General features: G+C 27.7%; 1 protein-coding gene and 1 pseudogene across 1 annotated transcript; one reads left to right on the top strand and one right to left on the bottom strand.

The window, feature by feature from the left end:
* Positions 1 to 348: 348 nt before the first annotated feature.
* On the top strand, positions 349 to 1,254 carry LOC140181263 (probable CoA ligase CCL13; annotated as a pseudogene).
* A 13,663-nt stretch (positions 1,255 to 14,917) lies between these two features.
* LOC112769094 (probable sesquiterpene synthase) lies at positions 14,918 to 17,888 on the bottom strand. Its single transcript, XM_072225765.1, has 5 exons — positions 17,398 to 17,888; positions 17,085 to 17,303; positions 16,783 to 16,924; positions 16,439 to 16,687; positions 14,918 to 15,294 (listed from the first exon to the last, which is right to left on the bottom strand). The coding sequence occupies exons 1-5, from the start codon at positions 17,784 to 17,786 to the stop codon at positions 15,181 to 15,183; spliced, it is 1,113 nt and encodes a 370-aa protein (XP_072081866.1). The 5' UTR covers positions 17,787 to 17,888; the 3' UTR covers positions 14,918 to 15,180.
* Between the last annotated feature and the right edge of the window lie 1,470 nt (positions 17,889 to 19,358).

The following is a 19,358-nucleotide window of genomic DNA, read 5'->3' as shown; positions in this document are numbered from 1 at the left end:
GCAGTGCTGTTTCAACTTTCAATTTTTATGTTCCTCATGTCAGTAATTTTTCAGTTCTATTTCTTTCAGTTCAAAGTAAATAGTTATTTTATTTATTGGGTTGCAGGTGTTCTTTTTACGTTATTGGATTTTTTAAGTTGGCTTTGCGATTTTTGTATGTTTTGAAATTTCAATTTTCTTCCTGTTAGTTTTGCTATAAATTAAAACAAATTATTTGTTTGCAGTTTCATATTTTAATATGATTTTTGTAAGCTAATTTGTAAGACAGTATGCCCATATTAACTTCTTAGATCACTTAAATTTTACAACTTTTCCAAAGATCATAAGGATCAAGGATCATGGGAATCAATGGAGGGTCTATTCTACTGTTCTACAAATCTTGTTCCTCTAACCCCAATAAGGTTCTTGGAGAGAGTAGCAAGTTTTTGCAGGGAGAGAACATCACTTGTTTATGGTTCTTTGGAGTATAAATAGGGTGAGACACATCAAAAGTGTTTGAAACTTGTACTAAGAAAAATATTAAGAAGCATCCTTAAATTCTTTAAGGTAAATGGATTCAATCATTATGCTATTATATATTCAATGTTGTTTTGTTGCAACATTATCACCTAATGTTCCAGCAGAAGTATGAGCTGCATTTTGCAATCCCAATGGCTGGATCCATTATCTTCACCTTGAATTCACGCCTCGATGCATCCATGGTTTCAGTCCCGCTGGAGTATTCACAAGCTAAGATCCTCTTTGTAGACTACCAACTGCTCGAAGTTGCGCACAGCGCATTGGACCTGCTATGCAAAAGAACATCATCAAAATTGCCAATTCTAGTCCTAGTTGCTGACTCTGATTCTGATTCAACAATTGACACTTCTTCAATTAGTTATGAGTATGAGATGCTACTAGCAAATGATGAAAAAGGATTTGAAATAGTTAGGCCAAAGAGTGAAATGGATCTATAAGTGTTAATTACACCTATGGAACCACATCAAGGCCTAAAGGAGTAGTTTATAGCCATAGAGGCGCATATTTGAACTCGCTCGTGACAGTTCTACTATTTCGAATGGATCTCTTCCCGATGTATTATGGACAGTTCCTATGTTTCATTGCAATGGATGGTGCCTTCCTTGGGGCATGGCAGCGCAATTCGGAACCAATATTTGTCTTAGGAAGGTAAAGTCTAAGGACATTTTTGATAATGTGACAAATTACAAGGTTACACAATTGGGGGGAGCTCCTAAAGACGTGATCCAAGTGTAGCGGATAGAAAGTTATTTTTTGTTTAGCTAGTTGTATATTAATGATATAACAATTTTTTAAACGATGTAGTTTTATCCCCCTAACAAAATATAAAGTTTTTGCATTACTTTTGGTCATGATGAATTCCTAATTCTACAATGATGCAAATTATAGGATAAGTTGAATGAGTAATATGATTTCTTTCATTACATCTCAACATGATGACAATTTATAGTTATAGGATCTCTATAACCAAACAGACGTAATAAACAATTGAACTTACATTGATGTAAACATGTTTAAAGGAAAACTGAGGCGCTTGGAAAAATCATGTGCAATGTGCACATTCATATAAACTTTTGAGAATATGTCTACATGGATGAATAAACTATGTTTCTTGATGTTTAAAAAAAGAATCTAACAAATCCTTTTAAGAGTATAAATCACTTAATCTAAAAAAACTTGAGAATCCAACAAAAAACTATTTGATCATAGCACTCTTCATGCTAGCAACCTCTTGATCACACTCCCTAAGATGGAACTTCAGTTCCTCTATCTGACTTGCTTGAGAGACTAGTTATAGCTTCCTTCATGTGCTCTTCCAACTTCTCATACTTAGTGCGAGCAGCCACAATTTTCCTATCTTATAACAAAAGATACATCCATTAAAGACACTTCCAAAAATATTTTAAACAGAAGACATATCCATTAAAGACACATTTAACAGGAGACACATTCATTAAAGACACACCTAAATAAATTTTAAATATAAGACACATTCAATAAATACACATCCATTAAAGACACATCTAATAGTAGACACATTCATTAAAGACACATCTATTAAAGACACACCCACACCCCTGTTTGTGAAAATCATTTAGTCAGAAGACACATCTATTAAAAACACTTCCAACAGAAGATACATTCATTAAAAACACATCCAAATAAGTTTTAAACAAAAGACGCATCTAATAGAAGACACATCCATGAAAGACACATCCAAGTATTAACTGGTTAAAACAAAACAAGTATTTAACAAAAGTAAAAAGATATCTTCTAAAGAAGCACTCCTTAACATATCAAGAAAATTAGATATCTCTATTGTCTTCATTTCTACCAACTTCTACTTGTATGCTAATTAATCAAACAAAGCATCTTAAGAACCTATAAAAGAATAATTTAACGAAAAATAATGGCTCCACCAAGCTAGTACCATTTCTACCTAAATGAATTCAAAGTACACAAGAGAATGTTATGACATTCTAGTTCTTGTTCCGAAGAACATACAAGTTGGCTTTCAACAAGTTTTTTTTATCATCTCATCATTTGTAAGATCAGGTGAGGCAAGAGTCTTATCAAGTCTTTCTCTATACTGCACAATCTTTTGTTTTTTCTCCATCTATGTATCTCCCAGAAAATTGGAACAATCCTTCTCTCAGGATTTCATGTCAAATCAACCATTTACAAGTTCTTACTTTACTCCTAAATCAACAACAGAAGAAATTCACCATAGTTATAAATAAAGACTAGTAAACCATATTAACACAGGGAACCATATCAACAAAAAACTATTAATTCACAATTTCTATTTTTCTAAATGAAACATGCAATAGACACAGCACCGTTGATGAATAAATCTCAACTCCAATGTAATGTTCACAAATGAACCCAAGACCCACTTACCTCTTGTTGTTGCACCGGTGTCGGAGGGAAGACACACTGCGAGGGGGCTCGAACTTGAGATAGGGAGCGACGCTGGGAGGGTGATGTAGTGGCCAAAGAGTTGCGGGGATGCTATTGTCTCCACGAGGCCGGAAGAGTCCAGCCGCAGCGTGTCTTGTGGCGGAGCTACTAGACGGCGTTGTGATGAAGGTTTCACGTGTGAATGCGTCTTCAAGGCGCATCCGACGACAACATGCAGCCGAGCCGGGGTCACTTGGGCGGATGTGGGACCGTTCTTGTTAGTGGCGGCGTTTGGTTTCCCGGCGGCGTTGACTCTGGTGACGAAGGCGACTGGGGAAGACGGCAATCCACCGTGCTATGCGGCGCTGCAAGTGGAGATGGGGAGTGAGGGTGTGTCTCAACGGTAAGAACAAGTGAAGAAGGGGTAAAGTAGGGTTACAAGGGTAAACAAGTGGCATTAGGATTAACCTAGGTTAATTTAGGATGTGGATTTTTGAATAAGTGGGCTTTGTGAACGAGCCAATAAACATTGGCAGACACTGGCAGATTTCATGTTGGTAACGTAGCACGGTTCATTTTCTTTTGCTAAAACAAAAAATAGTACTTCATTTGCTAATGTGTATGGTTTTGTTGGTAACCTAAAATATTTATATTTTTTAGGTTAATGATAGTACAATGATGCGAATTGCGTTGGATTTGATTCTAAGGCCTCACAACTTGTTGCATATATATAGACATACACACACGCCCTCACTAATTATACACGGTAATAATTAGTCAATATTTTTAAAGAAGATACTTGTTACAATTAGGTGAAAATTATGCCATTATATTTTATTAACCTTTTTTATTAATTAAATAAAGATACTTGTCCAATATATATATTATCTATTTTAATTATATGTCAATATTTTTAAAAAAGAGCTAAAAAAAGATATATAAATATATATAATATTATTGCTATATAAAAATTAGATATAAAAAGATATGTTACTGTAATAAAATATTATACTATAAACAATTATATTTATCAATTAATTTTATTGATATACTATATCTATAATATTATCATATGTTTTCGCAAAGAATATATATATATATATATATATATATATATATATATATATATATATATATATATATATATATATTACATAAAATCGAGTTCTCAAATCTTAATACATAAAAATAGAAATCGAGTTATTATCATTATATATTACAAATATGTAATTTCACAAAATAACTCATTTAATAATTTTTTATTCTTTATTGTCATTGTAGGTGTAATTTTCATAAATTACAGTAAATTTTTTATTTATGTATACACATATATTAATTTTGTTAAATAATTCTAAATATTTTTTTATTTATGCATACATATATGTTAATTATACATAAAAATATTTAAATCACATATATTAATAATTTTTTTATTATAATTATTTTCTTATATATATATTTGATTATTTTTTATTCTACAATTGTGTAATAATTTTTTATTTTTTATATCCATGTATATTCTCCGATTTCATTCATACGCATGATTAACAATTTTTTTAAATAGTGATATTTTAATTTTTCTTTTCTTTTTTACGTATCTTCATATGTTAGCAAGAAAAGCAAAATCACGTATTGTGACTCTTTTTCTTTTTCCACACTTTAATCTTAATTAATCAATCTTGTGTTTATACAATATAATTAAACTTTTAATCACTCTAATCTATTGATGAATTACACTTCTTTTAATAATTGTATTACTAATCTAAAATACAAAAAAAAAAGGTGATACATATATTCAAGAAAGAAAATAAACTTAAAAGTTGAAAAAAAATTATATTAAAAAATTTAAAAATAACATATCCAAGAAGAATAGTTATAATATATAAATTGAGGAACAATTTAAATTTCTCTAAGACTAATTTAATCAAATACCAATATTAGAACTAAATTACTTAAATAATATTTAATATATTCTAGTCCTTAGACACGTATAGATTAGAGTCATTCTCGTAATGACAACCAACTGAAACAACATCATAAGTTTGAACATTTAGAATTCGTGCAAATTCAGACCATCCCCTTGTTAAATAAGCTTCATCATCCGACATCCGCTATTCAAACAATGCGACAAGGTATAGAATTGTCACACCGAGAAACTAAACTGACCTTTATTCCCTTTAATGGCATTGCATTGATGCAAAAGAAGGCCGATAATCTCTGAAAAAAATTCACAATATGTTATAAAATTATTTTAATTATGAAAAGTTTAAAATAAGAAAATTTAAATATATTATCCATCGTTGAAATTGTATCTCTGAGTTTGACATGAATTTACCAAAACTGAACTTAAATTGATGGAATTCAATCTCATTATGTGCTCCATTTCGAAGATTTTCTGGCAGACGTAGAAAGCATGGAGGGGATGGAACTTGAACTTGGCCTACAAAACTTCGTGAAAACAATTCTTCAATAAAAAATTGAGCTCCTCCAAAGAAAACTAACTTTACCCACATTCCATTAGGTTAGTCATAATATGTGAGTAGATCCCACCATCCTTCAGTAAAATAGAGTTTACTGTCTTTTCGTTGGATGCTTACATCCATGTAATTAGAACCTGAATCAGTGAATACAACTTGAGGTGATATTTGATGGATGTGGTGCATTGTAAACAATTGCGGCAAAAGACAATCGCATTGGAATATTAAATGAAAAGAATAAATTGGAGTAAGAACAATCATTAAATTATCAAAAGAATAATATAGTAGAATGAATATATAAAAAATACTATAAAAAAATATAAATTGTATCTTAAAAGGATCAACTTCGATGAAAAATGAAGAATACATTCTTATTCTATAAAATAATCAAGGAAGAATAATAAATTCAAAAAATTGAGTTGACTCTTAGATCTAGACTCACGAACCACAAAAAAACACTATATATAGCCTTTATTAGAACAAAAATAATTATATAAATTAGTTATTATTGAGTTAATTTTTAATTATTTACATTATACATCATATATTTTTTATTTTTGATGAGTCTCTTTCTTGTTGTATTAAAAAATTGGATAAAAAGTAGAATAATTCTCTTTATATCCAATTTCAATCTATCTATTTTTTTCCGTATCATTAAGGTACTAACTAACTACAATTAATTATTATTTAAGTTACAAGATGACTAAAAAATACCAAAAATAATATAATTCACTCAAATTTTTAATTTTATTACCACAGCAAAAGACAAAAAGCATCTAAAATCCTAATCAATTTACTTCTCTCTCCCACATCTTTTTAAAAAAAAAAAAAAAAAAAAAACACTCCTTTTGCATCACTTTCTTTCGCCGTGCATGTGTTTCCTTTTGCCGTGTAGGTGCTTCTTTCCACCACTCCCTTGCTTCTCTCTGTCATGGTTGGCTTTCCTCCGTCGCTCCCTTGTTTCATTTTCGTGTGTTTTTCTGACATAATCAGCCTTTTCTCCATACTCATCTTCCTTCATACATAACTATCGGTGACAAAACTTTGTTTTTTGGAGATTTTGGATATTTTTTTAGAACTTTTAGATGTTGATGATTGTTATATTTTGATATTTTAGATATTTCTTGATTTGAAAAAAAGAAACATCCAAAATATAATAAAGGGTAAAGTACTAAATTAGTCCCCTACGTTTGGGCGTAATCCTATTTTGGTCCTTAAGGTTTAAAGTGTTCTATTTGAATCCAAAAAAATTTTATTTAGCTTCAATAAAGTTTCATCGTGAGGTCAAAGTTAAATAATTAACAGAATGTCCTACATAACAGCAGTACAAGAACAAGGTTGAGAATCTGGAGAACAAGTACAAGTTCTAGAAGTAGAAAATCAACAGTGGATATATCAATACATTTATTTATCATTTTTCTTACAATTTAAATGACATATTTTCTATAAAACTAAGGAGAATGATAAATAAATGTATTGATGCATCCACAGTTGATTTTGTACCTCTGGAGCTTGTATTTGTTCTCCATATTATCGACCATATTCTTGTACTGCTGTCATGTAGGACATTTTGTTAATTATTTAACTTTGATCTCACGGCGGGACTACATTAAAGCTAAATGAAACTTTTTTAGATTTAAATAGGACACTTTAAATCTTAAGGACCAAAACAGGATTATACCCAAACGTAATAGACCAATTTAATACTTTACCCTATAATAAAAGAAACATAAAAAACTAAATGAAAAGAAACATAAAAAATCATTGTATAAAAAATATTCAAAACCTAAAAAAAAGAAACATTCGAAATGTAACAAAAAGAAATATCTAAAATTATTGTACAAGAACTTCTAAAGGAGATCCAAAGAAGAAGAAGAGCCATGAAAAGGAGAGAGGCGGAAGAAAAACCGTGGAGAGATAGGCGGTGCGAAAGGAGGGGCAGCGTGGAGGGAGAGACAAGAGAGGTGGAAAAAGAATCGTGGAGAGCAGGGGCGGAGCTTAGTTAAGACAAGGGGGCCATGGCCCCCAAACTTTTATTAAAAAAATTAGTAGTACTTCTTCAGAAAATAAAAAATAGTTTAGTTGGCTCAAATACTTTAATTTACTATGACATAAAATATTAAAGTTCAATCTTCATCTCTTGCTTTTATTGCACAATAGTTTTTTAGTTTTAAACATTCAAACCTTGTTGGATTTGGACTGAACTGGGTGTATTTGCATTTCGCAGCTCTCTATTCAATAAGCAACACTCCCTCTACCTTTGAATTCAAATATAAAAAATTAGGCATTTTTTATTTATGTAATTTAATATTCTTTTATATTTTACTGTTTATTTAATTTAATTTTTTATATGATAAAAAATATTAGAATATTCAATAAGTATTGATATTATTGTATTTGTATAAATTGATAAAAAAATTCAATAAATATTATAAATTTTAATATTTATCCTTCTAATTTCTTTTTTACATATTTTACAGGATATATATTCAAATTTTTATATAAAATAATCATAAAAAAATCAAAGAATTGATGCATTTTTAAGAGGAAGGCTAATATTCAAAAAGGAGAACGTATAATTTTTACAATAGAAAAAGTATAGGTAGACAATGAAAATACTAAACAATGTGAACAATGGATAGATCGGATGTTCATTTCACTAGGTGTGTGGATGATTATTCTAATATTAAGATTTAGGTGGTTAATTTGGAGGTGTAGTGTGTTTTAATTTGATTGGTGGTTGTTCATATTGTTTAAAAAAATTATTGGTTACCTAGCATTACCCTTTACAATATCAACACATGTGGATAGTTTTTCTACTTTAATAAATTACGAAGAAAGTGAGATATAACCTTCAAAAGTTCAAAGATCTAATGAGTTTGACCTTAATTCTTTAGAACGAGACACTGAAAAACGACTTTAAATTTGGCAATATCACCCAAATTAGAGAGATGAGGTTAGGCGAGTTTATCTTAAATGGGTCCATATCAAAAACATCTTAACAATTATCTTCTATCTGACCCCCCCCCCCCCAAAATTTTATTTCAAGTTCCGCCACTGGTGGAGAGAGAAGTAGCACAGAGGGAGAGGCAGCTTGAAGGGAAAGACATGGAGGGAGGGAGAGACACGGAGGGAGAGACATAGAGGGAGAGGAATGGAGGAAAAGAAGTTGTAACACGGAGGGAGGGAGAGGCACGGAGGAAAAGAAGTTGTAGCACAGAGGAAGGGAGAGGCAGCACTAAAGGATATGCACGGAGGAGGAGGTGACGTGGAGGGAGAGACACCGAGAAAAAGAATAAGAAGAAGAGATGTGGAGAGAGAGAAGAATAGAGGTGAAGAGATGGGAGGACGCATATTTTTTTAAGCGTAAAACTAGATTTTGAAATTTAAAATAAAAGATTTTTGAAAGTTGACTGCTTGGCTATATATAGTTAGATCCCTAAACTTTTCTTTTTCCTTTCATGAGACTCTTATCGTAAACAAAATATGTATGTGTATATTTATATCGTTTTTATTATAAACAAAATGCATAATTTGCGGTAAAAATATAAATATTCTTTCATTTATATTAATTAGTAATTATTACACTATTGTATTTAGAGTTAATTACTAAATCAGTATCCACAAGATTTATGCGCTAATAATTAAAAGGGACACGAGGTTTAATTTAGTAAAACTTTTTAATGAGGTGCTTGTGTTTTTCAAAGTGATAAGTTCCTCATTTTACGTTTGATAAATTAAAAAAAAAAAAACCATCTACTTGAAATTGTAATTTTTGAAAAATGGAGCCACTTTTAAAAGTACTTGAAGTGAAACTTTTTAAAGATGACTTGTGCTTATTAAAATTATAAAATATAATATAATCTTATATATTAATTGATATCAAAATTTTATTCTTATATTAATATCTATTATAATATTTTTAAATTTTATTAAAAACTATTTTATTAAATTAATTTTTATAAATTACTTTTGAAAAGTAAATCAAACCAAACTTAAAAAATATATTAACAACAAAATAGTCTCTAACAAATTTTAAAATTTAATAAAAGCAACAAGACGTCAATTTTTCGTTTTCATAAACAAAAAATACTAAAGTGACTAACAAACTAGATAACGTGGCAAATTGTGCTGAAGATCATAATTACATGGTATTTTAATTTTTTAAAAATAATAAATAGATAATGTTTTTAATTATTTTAAATAATGAAAAAAATTCAAATAACTCTCATTTTCTTTTCTCTACTCCCTCTTCTTATTCACCATCGTCACGGGCTGTTCTCTCGCTGATGAGATTATTACTAGCTAAATATCGAGCAATAGCTATTTAATTTGACAGTAAAAACACCACTACCAATTCTCTTCTTTTTACCATTCTACCTTTTTTTTCCCTTGGCCGTCCCTCTCTTTTACTTTCTATCTTTTCTTTTTTATCTTTAAATTTATTTTTTATTTTTTAAATTGCACGTTGCTGTTATTGTTGAACTGTGTGACTGCTGTTGTTATTGTTGAACTATTTTAGTAGTTGTATTATGTAAATGTTGAGAGAGAGAAGGAGATACATGATTTGAGGATTGGATTAGTGGTGATGATGAGTGTGTGGAAGGTAATGATGGTGAATAAAAGATGGACATGGAAGGAATATGGTAATTTGGTGCATGTCATCCTTTTTGTTAGTCATTTTAGAATTTTCTGTTAACAAAAATCAAAATAGTTAACGTTTAGTCACTTTTATCATTAACATCTTTTAAAAATTTTTTATCAGTCTTTGAATTTTTTGAATACCTATTTAATAGTTAACTCTTGTATTTATTTAAAAAGAAAATGCCACGATAACCTTACATTTAGTTTTTAATATTTTCGGTCAACTAAATATAGATTGTTTTTATTTTTATTTTATTTTTTTTTGGTCATGCAACTATTTTTATTTTTTTATTGTTTAGACATTTAGCGGTTTGGGGCTTTGGGCCGACCAGCTAATGCTAAGCGGATAAAGAAGCCCGTGGGGCTTTCGTTGCGTCTCTGTCAATCATTGTTTGGTTGCCTCCAACTTTCAACTTTATTGGCTCTTCTAAAAGAATGTTCTGCGATTCTCCATAGCTTATCCAACTTTAGGTTGCAATCTGAAAGAAACCATACAATATAATATAATGATATGGTGACTAGTGGTATAACATACATCTCTTTGAGAAAATTGACTTTTGAAAAGTTGTGGACACTATTTGGTGAAGAGTAATTTAATTAATGTAAGTGGTAGCAACTCACCAAGCATCAATTCTACATCAAATGGACATTTTAGAATTAGCGAGGTTTTTCCTCTTAGTTTTTTTTTTTTTTTTTGTCGATAGATTAGACAACTCCCAATCCTAAGTACACAACACACCTACGCTCCTCACATATTTTATCACATTTTTTTTCAATTGCATTCTCTAGGGTTTGAATCTTAGACCTTGAGGTGGGAAAGTGTGAAAAATGCCATTAGAGTCAAGGCTCATTGGCCCTCTTAGTTGATAAGAATAATGCGGCTAAAACTTAAATAAATAGTTTTTGGACTCGGCCCAATAACACAAAACATAAACAGTTGGAATTGAGTATTTTTTTTTTACTAATGAACAACAAAAAAAGTTATTCTATTCTCACTATTTTCTAACAACAGCACAAAGAAGTACTAGTGTTTGCTCTCATGAGTGGGTGGAGCCCAATTTAAATTAATCAGAGTTTATGATGAATTTTAGACACTCTTCTATTATGTAGAAAAGTTATATATATAAAGGGAGTCACTTAAATAAAAATATTTAAAATGTTTTTTTTTTAAAATATATAAAATATATATATATATATATATATATATATATATATATATATTAAGAATTCTAAATTCTAATTTTTTTTTTTGTGTTTTATTGGGTTAGAATTTAGAATTTTTAAAATTAAAAAATATATGATAAAAATATTTTAGTCATTTTCTATAATAAGGTTATTGTACTTATTTTCTATAAAAAGAATATTAATTTAAATCAGTTCAAAGTTTAGTTTACCAATTTTTTGACCAAATCAATTTATCTGATCTAATTTTGACAAAAATAATATAGTTTAATCAATTATATGTATTAAATTTTAGTTAATAACAAACATCTTTAAAAAAAGACATTTTAAACATCCTTATCAGAATGCCTCCCATAAATAAAAATAGCTAAAATTACTATTTGACAATACTTTTTAATTTGATCAAATTCTTCATTTTTTATTTCTTCAAATTAAAAAGTATTATCAAATAGTGAAAAAATATGATCTTAATTTTAGTTATATTGTTTTAGTATTTTCAAAGTTTTATAACTATTTTAGTCATCATAATCATAGTTTCCTAAAATTATATGCATATCAAAAATAGTTATCTAAAAATAATGCCACTAAACGAAAAAATAATGATGCATAATTAATACGAAATTAACAACAGTTATAGCACGTTGCAATCAACTTTTACATACACAACTAGAATACAAGTGCAACCACGTAATCTTTCAATAATTTTCCATGTGTGTATTTATCCTCAAAATTTACATATGTAAACTCAATTATGCATGCCAAATTAAAAATAGAATCAAGCACAGGATTTAGAATATTCTTTATCATGAGGCATACTTCATTTATATCCTTCCAAAAATGTTCAATTTCCTTATGAATGAGTTTGTAGACCTCTTCTTGTAAAATGTCATATTGCTTCATGCAACATTCAACTGCGGAAGCAACATGAACCCTTTGTTGCTCAAACTAAAAACAAATCAAAATTCAAGAGCTCATCAGTTGGATATGTTGTATAATAATGGTCAATATATATACTTATTGAATCATTTATTTATTCTTATATCTATTTAAACTCAAGGTTTGTGATAGTTGGTGAGAATAGGTTGGTATTGCGGTTAGCCTTTTTTTTCCTTTTCAGTTCTAATTTCTATTATGTTTTTGTGAGACATTATCATTAAAAAATACATGTTTTTAAATTAATCATGTAAACTTTTTTATTAAAATAACATACATAATTATATATAACAAAATTTATTAATATAATTAAATTATTAGAAAAAAAATTATAAAATTAAAATAAAAAATTTAAAAATATTTATAAAAATACTTGTATTTAAATAATATTATAAAAAAATAGAAGAAAAATTAATATGTTTTAAGATATTAAGAATTTTAAATTTATAAAATAAAATAAGAAAACAAACTGGCATAGAAATTGATTATTAGGCTTACGACACAAGTGGCATACGGGCAAATAATATTATAAAAGCGTCCAAATAATGAATTAAATATATAAAAGGTGGTTGTGATGTAGATAGAAATTCTTTGTGAGGATGCTAACATATAGAACACGGTGAGGACTACTCCTGCTGCTTCGTTAACCCAAAAAGAAAGGTTCGAAATGTTGTTTTTGACTCTGGTAGTATGGCTGTCAGCGTGGCCTAAATATGAATGGCTTAACTTATGTGGATTGGATCAAAGTAATTGGGCTCTTCTTTAATATTGGAGTATAATTTTTTTTGTGGCCTAAAAAATTAGTGAAAGTTATCTTATATCATCTAAAAATATAAAAAGAATTGAGAATAATACAAAAAAAGGGTTAAATTTATCATATTGATGTAGGTTTATTTAATTAATTTATTCTAATAAGTTGTCTTAGGAATATTTTAATTGAGATTCCTGTTACAATAGATTTTTGAAGAATAGGATTTATGGAAGATTAAACGTAGGTTACTGATAAGATAACTAAAAAAAATAAAAATATATATATTTAGTATTTATAACGAAAAAATGATATGGTTATTTCAATTTTATTTATTAGAACTTTTTCAATTTAACTTTTGAAACTTAATAATTAAGTTGATACCTCTTCTTCTTCTTTTTTTTTTTTTACCAAAGATATGAGACTCGAACCCGCAACCTCTTAATTGAGTATGGGGAGACTATGCCATTTGAACTATTACTCATTGGCAAGTTGATACCTCATTATTAGATGTATATATAATTTAAATATTAATTATCAAACTTAAATTAAATAGAATTTGTGTTTATTTTTTAAAATTGTTTAAAACTAGAAATGATATGTTTATTTATTGATATTTCTACTTTTGAAGTTAACTTTTATTTTGACAATCATATATAGTTGAAAAAACTCTTTACTTTGATTTTATAAATTATATGAAAGATAAATTTTATTTTAATGATTATTTATTAGTATATATAGAAAGAGAAAGATTATGCATCTTTAAAAAAAAAAGAGATCGATAAAATGAAAAAATGGTGCTCTAATCAAATTTAAATTAAAATAGCGAATTCACATGTTATAAAAATTATAAATATAATAGTGACTGGAATATTATTTTTTTACATTAAAAGATTTTATTTCTTAAAACGAAGAAATTTGATTATATTGACAATAAAAAATTGTTTTATATTTTTTAAATATAAAATAAAATAAAGAAATTTCAAATAATATTTTATTATTTTAAATTATGTTCTTTAAAATTAATGTATTAGTCAAATAATTTGAAATTTAATTATATTTTATAATAGTAAAAATTTCTATTATAATATACATATAGTATTTGTCTGCAGTTAAAAATTTTTGAATCTCTCACTGCCTGTGGTGTATAAGCCAATATCCTAAACAATTGGGGAAAAATTGGTTAGCTGGAGATATTAAGGGGGAAAAAATAATGTTGGTCCCAAAAAAATATCCCTCTCACTATTCATACGAAAAAATGGCCCATTACATGCCCAACATAACCAATCTACGCCGGAGCCTAGCAGCTTCGACTCCAACAACTGTCAACTTGGCTAATTACGTCCAACAACACTTCAGGAATTTCACATATGACTGACTCTTTTCGTTGTCTTTCAATATGTAGTTTAAGAGAGTGTTTGGTAAATACACTACTGACTACAAGACAAAGCACAAACTTAGTAAATGTTTGTACGTGTTATATCGCTATGCCAGTAAAGTGGGTGTCATACGTGAAAACTTTCTCGTAGTATTATCAATCATTTCAGCATGGTATGTGTTATTCATAAATTTATCATATTATTATATAAGTTTAATTTTCATGTACTGACTATATATAGAACGTTTTACATAGTCGTAGTGGTTCAAATAAAAGATAGTTATTTTTATTAATATAACATTTGTAATTGGTAATACACGTGTAAAATAATTTTATACTGATAATACATTAAAATTAAATTCTTATTATATATGACCAAATTATAATGTGACATATATCACTAAAAATCCGTCATCAAATTACACCACTAAACTATTAACAAAAAGACGAATCTGAAACTAAAGTAATACACATTTTTAACAATCTCAAACACATAATTATTGATGTAATTGGGATTTTAAAAATTATTTAGTGTGCACGAGAAAAATCATTTTGGAATTTAACTTCGTACAAAAACTAACCGTTGACAAAGGACTTGGTATCCTTCCAAGACAATACAAACAAACAATAACAACAGGACGAGAATACCATACATGCATATAATTAAAGATTAATTAAGGCCAAACACTCAAAAGCTTATTAGGACCATAAAACTGCTACACGACCACGGGATCCAAAAGCAGTGGCGCAATGTGGTCTTTACAGAGTGCACAATCTGTAATTTTATCTCCAAAATTTGCATATAGAAACTCACATATGCGTGCCATGTTAACAATGCAATCAAGGACTGGCCTTGGGATATATTCAATTAACTTGAGGTACTCTTCATTCATATCCTTTCAGTAATTATTGATATCCTTTTTGATGAATTCATGGGCCTCCTCTTCTGAAAAGCCATATTGCTTCATGCAACATTCTACGGCCGAAGCAGCATGTTCTCTTTGCTGCTCAAACTACAAATAATTGGTTCAAAATAGGCCTATGATTTAAAAACAGAGATCTAATGATATGTGTACATGCACTTTTTTCTAACCAAATTCAGTGAAATTGCTTAATTATTTATTGGTCTAACAAAAATCACTTATAAGACTATGTTACAAATTAAATAATTGGTCAAATCCAAATTAAAAGTTGAATTATACATATATATCATTGTCAAAAATTATTAAAATATTCCACTAAAAACTTGTGTGTGTAAATTAATCATGACTTTGTTAAATTAATATTGATTCAATTATTTAGGGAAATAAGATACTATAGGCCCATGAATTAGAAAATAATACTTAAGACATAAAATAGTAATAATATTTTATTAGTAGCAAATTGATTTAATTTATATCTATCAACTTAACGTAAAAACTCACGTGCAGTTGAAATTGTTTTTATACGAAGTTTTTAGTTGAAAACCATTAAATAATAATTTAGTCAAATATATCAAATTATATAATAATTTTTAACTAAAAATTTCATATAAAGACAACTGTATATAAATATTCACCATCAACTTAATTATATTATCATACTATTATGCAAAAGTTAATAAATAAAAAAATTTAAAATTATTAAGTTTTTTTTTTTTTTATAACTAGTAGTTCTTTCATTACATCCTTATAAAATTATCAATACCTCAAATAAATTAGTGATTATTTACAACCGATTAAATTAAACTCTATTAGCAATATAACTATTTATAAAAAGTTATTTTATGATATGATAAAAAGAAGCCCTTGCATTAAAAAATATTTTAAATATATAATAATTTATATTATTTTACCTAATAGTTTTGAAAATAAATAATTTTATGAAAAGCTCTCTCCTTTGATATATATATATCATGAAATTATTTGTTTAACACGTCTTCTTAAATAAGAATTTTTTTTTTTGGATTTTACTTGAATTTCTTTTTATTATTTTTTTTATTTATTTTATGTTATTTTTTTAGAAGATAATAAAGATCAAATTCTAAATTTTTTCGCCATAAAAGTTTTAATACCATATCAACAAATTATTTTAATACCATATCAACAAATTATTTCTTTTCAAAATTTAAGATAATAAAAAAAAGATATGTGAATAATTATATCACAAACAATATACCTTGTGTGAGGCCAAATCATTTGTGAGTCTGGCAATAAGTGACGAAGCTAGTAGGATGAGTGGAATATTATTAGAAACCCAATAAAGAGTTTCTTTGGTTGCAAATTCTCCCAAAGCAATAAACATTACTGTAAGCGGTTCATATCCTGCAGTAACAGATGCAACAACCTTATACTCATCATATGGCGGAATATATCCCTCATGGCACCATCTTGCTTCATCCATGTAACCTTGTGCATAATGAGACAACTGAAGATAAATTAATTGATGAATACTTCATTAAAATGATGATTAATGAATATAATAGTTAATTTAAAATTAAAAAAGTGAGAAATAAAGCCTACGGCCTGTTTGAGACATTGCAATATCAAGTCTGATTCTCCGCTTCCAGCATTTAACTCTATTATTTCATCAACAAGTTCCACAATTGAATTAAAAATCGCCTTAAAGCATTCTGGAAGAGATTCAATGTAACTAATATCCCATCTGAAATACAAAAAGGTTAAAAACTAATTAAGAAAGAAACGTGATCGTGAAATTAAATTATTAAGATAATGACCAAAATAAATATAAACTCATTGATCATGTATAGATCCTTTTTAATTGAGAAATGTAGCAGAATAATATAAAATTGGTCAATTCTTACCTATGGATTGCCTGTGTGAGGAGCTCAAGTTCTTCGATTGTTCCATAGACATCATAAGTATCATCAAAAATAGTCACCCATTGAATCACTTTGGCCACCACCCTTCTAAAAGTAGTATATTTAGGCTCAGAGTTCATAGCAAATGGAAAGAAGTATAACCCAGCTATCCTCTCTCTTGCATAAGGGACCTTTTTCGAAAATTCTAACTTTTCCCACCACCTATAATCGTACAAAAAATTATATCTTTATAGGAGCTTTTTTTCAAATAAAAAAATTCTAATAAAAAGTGCTTAGTTAGATTTAAAATACTTACTTGGTGGCACTACCAACATCTTTCTGATACCATTTTTGTAGCATATTGAAATCTAATTTTGCAAACTTTAGAAGAATTTTATCATGCGTAGAACCTTCTTCGTAAAAAGACATATATGACCTTGCCAATATTCTTGGAATTGCCTTGTGAAAAGGTTGTACTAAGCATTGATTGACTTGATCAGCAAGAGATGGACTCAATTGATTGGTGATGGACTTAAGTTTATTGTATGTGAATTCATGTGCTTCCTCTAATATATCTTCTCCATGAAATCTTAACTGTGCAGCCTCATACAAGCTCCACATTCCTTCAACATCTTGAACAACAATTATTTCATCGAATTCTCCTTCTTTATTCTTGAATTTGTTGAAAACATCTGTATAATTCATATTTATACTAACTAGTGTGAGTCCATAATTAATAATGGTATCTTTTTATATTGTAATTGTATATATAAAAGATAACAAAAATTAGTTTTACATATATACCTGATGAAATGTTATATCCTTTTTGTCGGAACAAACGAAAAAGTAATGCGATAAAATGAAGGTCACGTTCCTCTATAGCAAGATCTTTGTTGGTAAAATCATTGTGAATTTGTACTAATATGCTGTCAATTTCATCTTCAAAATGATAAGATATACTCAAACGTTGAATTGAATCAATTAAACTTAGTCTTTGTAAGATATTATTGTCATTAGAAGACAAATTCATCTTCACTTTTTCTTTATGCATTTGAACTTCTTCTTTCATGATTTCGTTCACTTCCTGCAAATGTTTTCAATTCAATATTTAATTCAAAGGAATGAAAAATTAACAAATAATGAGAGTAGGTCATTTTTCTCTACTATATATGATCAATTATTCAATTTGGTTTAAATTTATTATGATATTTTTTTTTTAGAGATAACAAGAATCGAATTTTAAAATTTTCTATCATAGATATTCTGATATAATATAATGATACTACGATATTTTATCCAAAAATTTAAGTAATAAAAAAATATATATTAAATAATTATATTTCTAACAAAATTATTATATAATAATTTGTTGAAGAAATTATACGTTCGATGTAATTCTTAAATAAAATCAGATGCAAATTAAACTGGTATGTACTAGTAATGTTTTATGTTTCAGTTATTATGCATATCATTTCTCAATTTAATTTGGTTGTTAAATAAATTTTTTAAGTTTTTAATTAGTATTAAAAATAGAAATAAAGCGAATATTTACTAAAGTTGCTTTTCAGTTTTCAGTATGAGTTAACTTCAACAAAGTTATATTATATATTTTTGTTGTTATGAAAAAATATAACGTAAAAGATTGAAAGTTGTGCCATTTTAATAATAAGTAAAGAAGAGTTTTTATTTGTTTGATAAGAAAACAAAAAACGTAAGTTAAAAAATATAAAAGTCAATATTAAAATGAATCTGATTTATTAATTAACTATATAATTATAGAAATGTTTACAAAATGCAGACTAGGCCATTTTAAAACTATGACTCTTTAAAAACTAAAAAAAAAAAGAAAATTAACGAGATTATATTTTTTTTTCTCTTTTCAACTTAATTAGGTTATCTTCATTATATTAATAAAAAAAAAACAAATAAAAAAGAAAGAAAGAAAGTATATTATTAAAAAGACAATCCAATGCATAAACATGTTAATGCAAGATTTGAAAAAGGACTTCATCTAAAGAGTATATTATACACAACCTAATATATATAATAATTACTTTTGTAGTTATTTTCACAGTTTGAACTTTGAACTCGATCGTGACTTTGAAATCACATGGAAATAATTCAATCATTACTTTAAAACTCTCTTTTAAAACATATGTATATATAAACTAAGAGTTTAATTTAGATGTATTGGTTGTGTAAAGCATTTTGTATTATTATGTAATCATATTCGTTTTTTTAGATGACCATTCACGCAATCAATATGAAATATGATAT

The sequence above is a fragment of the Arachis hypogaea genome, chromosome 18 (assembly GCF_003086295.3).
Source record: "Arachis hypogaea cultivar Tifrunner chromosome 18, arahy.Tifrunner.gnm2.J5K5, whole genome shotgun sequence".
Lineage (NCBI taxonomy): Eukaryota > Viridiplantae > Streptophyta > Magnoliopsida > Fabales > Fabaceae > Arachis > Arachis hypogaea.
The sequence above is the reverse complement of the archived record's forward strand: the minus strand, read 5'-3'. Positions and strand labels throughout refer to the sequence as shown.